Here is a 4,470-nt window from a genome sequence, read left to right as displayed (position 1 = left end):
AAAAGAATCATGTGTGAATATTTGTCTTGTGAAATATGAAAAGAATCATGTGTGAATATTTGTCTTGTGAAATATGAAAAGAATCATGTGTGAATATTTGTCTTGTGAAATATGAAAAGAATCATATGTGAATATTTGTCTTGTGGCTATTAAGAAGAATCATGTGTTAATATTTGTCTTGTGACATATGAAAATAATCATGTGTGAATATTTGTTTTGTGACTCATAAAAAGAATGATGTGTCAATATTTGTCTTGTGGATTATGAAAAGAATCATGTGTGGATATTTGGCTTGTGTCTTGTAAACAGAATCATGTGTGAATATTTGTATTGTGACTCATGAAAAGAATCATGTGTCAATATTTGTCTTGTGGCTTATGAAAAGAATCATGTGTGGATATTTGTCTTGTGACTTATGAAAAGAATCACGTGTAAATATTTGTCTTGTGGCTTGTGAAAAGAACTGTATTTCATTGTTTGTCTTGTGACTTGTGAAAAGAATCATGTGTGAATATTTGTCTTGTGACTTGTGAAAAGAATCATGTGTGAATATTTGTCTTGTGACTTATGAAAAGAATCATGTGTGAATATTTGTCTTGTGACTTGTAAACAGAATCATTTGTAGTTGTTTGTATTATGACTTGTGACACAATCACATGTCAGTATTTGTCTTTTGGTTTATGAACAGAATCATATGTCAGTATCGTTTGATTTGTGAATGTAATCAAATAACGTGTCAGCGTTTGTCTTGTGTCACGTGACTCTAGTAGGTATGAATGTGCGCTTAACGTTTCCAACCACAAGAACATTTTGTTCCATTATATGAATTAATTTTGATTATATCATTAGATTTGTCTACTTAAGAAAACTTTTTTTGCTTTTTCAGACAATGAAGACAACTGCAAGGTAAGAAATAAACAGCAATTATGGGATGTGCAGGATCAGCGATCCGTTACCCAAATTCAAGAGCTGTGCAGAAGTTTGAGACAATGTCTGCCATCGAAAGAAGTACGTTTTACTTATGTATTTCTTTCCTATGTATGTTGAAGTCAAGTATAATAAAATTGTAGCGCGTAAAGTCAGTGTTCTGTAACCGTAGAACGTAATGGAAAACCAGCATTCTAAAATTGTAGGATGAAATGGGAGGTTTGTTTTCATTACAGTTATAATATTTTTGAAATTCATGAAGCTGAGGTTCATCTAGGTTCTTTTAACTTTAATGATAAAATAGTTTCTCTTAAACTCAATAAATTCATATTTAAAAATAAATAAAATCAGAAGAATCATTTAAGATTTGTTCCAGACATAAATAATCCATGAATAAAACAGTCACATTTTAGAGCAACAGGTCTTCCACCACAGACACTTTACCAACTTACAACCACTGCGGTGGAAGACCTGTTGCTTTAGTTGTAGTTTTTTCACGCTTTACCAACTTAGCACCACTGTGGTGGAAGACTGTTGCTCTATTTTAGCTTTGTCACACTTTACAAAGTTAGCACCACAGTGGTGAAAGACCTATTGCTCTATTTTTAGCTTTGTCACACTTTACCTACTTAGCGCCACTGTGGTGGAAGACCTGTTGCTCTATTTTTACCTTTGTCACACTTTACCAAGTTAGTGCCGTTGTAGGATAAGAAACCCCACCAGGTGTTTTAGTATATCCGGATGAACTCAAACTCTCGTTCTTGATGAAAGAGTTTCTTTGTTGCTTTTAAGGACTTCTTGTTGTACTGAGAATTTCATTTCTATTGTGAAAGATATTTATCCATACATGAAATTTACTGCAGAAAACCCTTTGAAAATATCAATATTCTAAATCTTTTAGGTAACAGATAGGATGAAGCATCTGTTTATCAGAAATAATTTGACCTGTCTGCACGTACTGTGAAACGCTATCACGATTGTTATTACACATTAGAAGAAAACACTATCAAAGCGGTTAGTAAACTTATCAAAAACACCTTTACCCTAATAGTACAACATATTAATATTAACTTCGATCAGAGCAAGCTATGTTCTAATAGCAAAACTAAAAATCAACCTGGCTAATTAAATACACCATTATAACTATAACTATTACCTCTTAATTAAATGCAGGGAAAAAGGTAATTTTTTCTTTTACTAGTGTATCTGTACACACACAGGCTTAAGTGTGTATGATGTTTTTATCTCATTTACTAAGTTGTTGACTTTGTCGTATTATTAATGCACGTTGCGAGGAATCGTATCGTTCTTATTTAATTCTTGACAATTAATGTAAGCGTGTAATTGCTAGCATGACGTTAATGTGAGTGTGTAGTTGCTAAAGTGATATTAATGTATATTTTTACGACAGCGGGAGTCACGTGACTCTGGTAATACGTCATGAATTTCTAGAAGGATCATGACTTTTCTTGGCAACTCTAGTCTTTTCCAGGCACCCTCTATTTTAATATATAAGCCCGGCAAATAAAGCGAAGATAATAGCAGATTGAAGAGAGATATAGAGAGAGATAATTGAGTCAAGTGAGCGGTAGTGACCGTAAGTAAAGTGCGTGAATCGTTGTGAATTATAGCGTCTGTTTAAGTTAAAATGACTGTGGAAATTATGTGTATTGCAAAGTTGTATTGAGAAAGAATAAACTAGTTTTATTTAAGAAAGGACTTGTATCGCTGAAGTTCTTCGGAAAGAATTTTTACGGGATGTTAACAAACGAACAGAGACGTAACAATATGTATAGCTTCTAAGACCACGTTATTGTAAATTTATCGCTGCTAATATGACGTTATTCTAAATTTATCGCTGCTAATATGACGTTATTCTAAATATATAGCTGCTAACAATGCGTTGATGTAAATGTATAGTTGTTAACATGACATTGATGTACATGTGTAGCTGTTATTATGGCGTTGATGTATGTGTGTAGTTACTAACATGACGTTAACGTGAATGTATAACTACTAACATGACTTTATTGTAAATATATAGCTGTTAACATGGCGTTAATTTAAATATACAGCTGTTAACTTGACGTTCACGTAAATACATAGCTGCTAATATTAATGTGTAACTTCTATATTAGTTTTCCTGCAAATAAAACATAATGTTATTGATAATACCCAAAATATAAAATATAGTGGATGTAAGTATAACCTAAAAATATGAAATGTATTGGCTTTAATAATAGATAATATACCAATATAGAATATACATTATATTTAACGATGTTCAATGTGATGATCCCTCAGATAGTCTAACCTATTTTTAAAGTGTCGTAGTTTTTTTTAGAAACAGATAAACAATAGTGAACGTGGAGTAGAATGTCGTTTAGAGCGAGAGTTCACGTGCGGGAAAACATTGAACGGAAGTATATTATGTTCCATTAGAGGCAACAGGGATTAAGAATAATATCGACGGATAGTTAACGAAACAAAGAGTCACGTACGGGGTTATTTCATCGCTAATTCTTTCATATAAATAATATGAGTGTAAATCTGGAACATCTGCAACTAGATGTAGTTAACTATTGATTATTACCCATGATTCAACATGATGCTGTTTAAAGATGTGATTCTGCTATATAATGTTTATGTATACAATTTTGTTAAGTACTTCAACTAAATATAATTGGATTACTCTGATTTTTAGCAGATTAACAGTCTTTTAGTCAGCGTCTGTTTTTACTCACGTAAAGACTACAACCTTGACCTTTGAAGCTTGAACTCTGATATCGAATGTTATCGGATTCTTCTAATGTGATTCGGCGAGATTACGACGACTCTTTCCCTATCAGAAATAAACCCTCTCGCTATTGAAATTGTTACGTATAGTGAATCGTTGACAGTTGTGGAAAGTTTAAATTAAATATTTGATTACGTATATAATATAGCTGGACAACAAATAATTAACCATGAATGTGATGAAGAAAAGTTGGTATTAATACACACACAAAGTTTTGTTCTGATCGACCTGTTCTGTAAGTTTCTGATGTTATGCTGAAACGTCTGTAATTACACTCCAACATGAATTGTACTATTTAGAGAAGCGACGTTTCAACCATCCTAAAGTAACCACGTTAGACTTACTGTAAACTCGAATCAAACCGCGAAGCTATGTCCTCTTTCATAACAAACTTGTTTCAACAATTCCTCAAACCATAGGTGTTACTCTGTGATTAACCATTGTTATCTCAGCAGCCACATGTCCTTACTTATGCAGTTCTCAGTATAAAAATAACATAAGTAATTGCATAACAAGCATAATGATTAAAAAAAAAGTATGAATAAGAGTAGAACTAGCATAATTAACAATAAAACTAGCCTACTAATTATAAAATTAGCGTCAGTAAGTGTAGATCAAGCATAATTAATATTGTTACGTCTCTGGTCGTTAGTTAATTTTCCGTTATAATTTATTTTCTGGTGAAACTTTAAGTCGACACAAGTACCTTTCCTTTAAATAAAACTAGGTTTATTCTTTCTTGAATA

At 32.2% G+C, this 4,470-nt stretch overlaps 1 protein-coding gene across 2 annotated transcripts in view; it reads left to right on the top strand.

Annotated features, from left to right (window-relative positions):
- Positions 1 to 883: 883 nt before the first annotated feature.
- Positions 884 to 4,470, top strand: part of LOC106466470 (serine/threonine-protein phosphatase with EF-hands 2-like) — a 48,576-nt gene continuing 44,989 nt past the window's right edge. The window contains exon 1 of one of the 2 annotated variants that reach the window (XM_022394486.1): positions 884 to 906. Coding sequence is in view for 1 of the 2 variants with exons in the window: in XM_022394484.1 (XP_022250192.1) it covers positions 927 to 1,008 (82 nt within the window). In the remaining variant the exon portion in view is untranslated. Of the gene's footprint in view, positions 1,009 to 4,470 lie in introns of both variants that reach the window. The other variant, XM_022394484.1, reaches the window with a different exon arrangement.

This window comes from Limulus polyphemus, unplaced genomic scaffold (genome assembly GCF_000517525.1).
Source record: "Limulus polyphemus unplaced genomic scaffold, Limulus_polyphemus-2.1.2 Scaffold2270, whole genome shotgun sequence".
NCBI lineage: Eukaryota > Metazoa > Arthropoda > Merostomata > Xiphosura > Limulidae > Limulus > Limulus polyphemus.
This window is presented reverse-complemented; position numbering and strand designations above follow the sequence as displayed.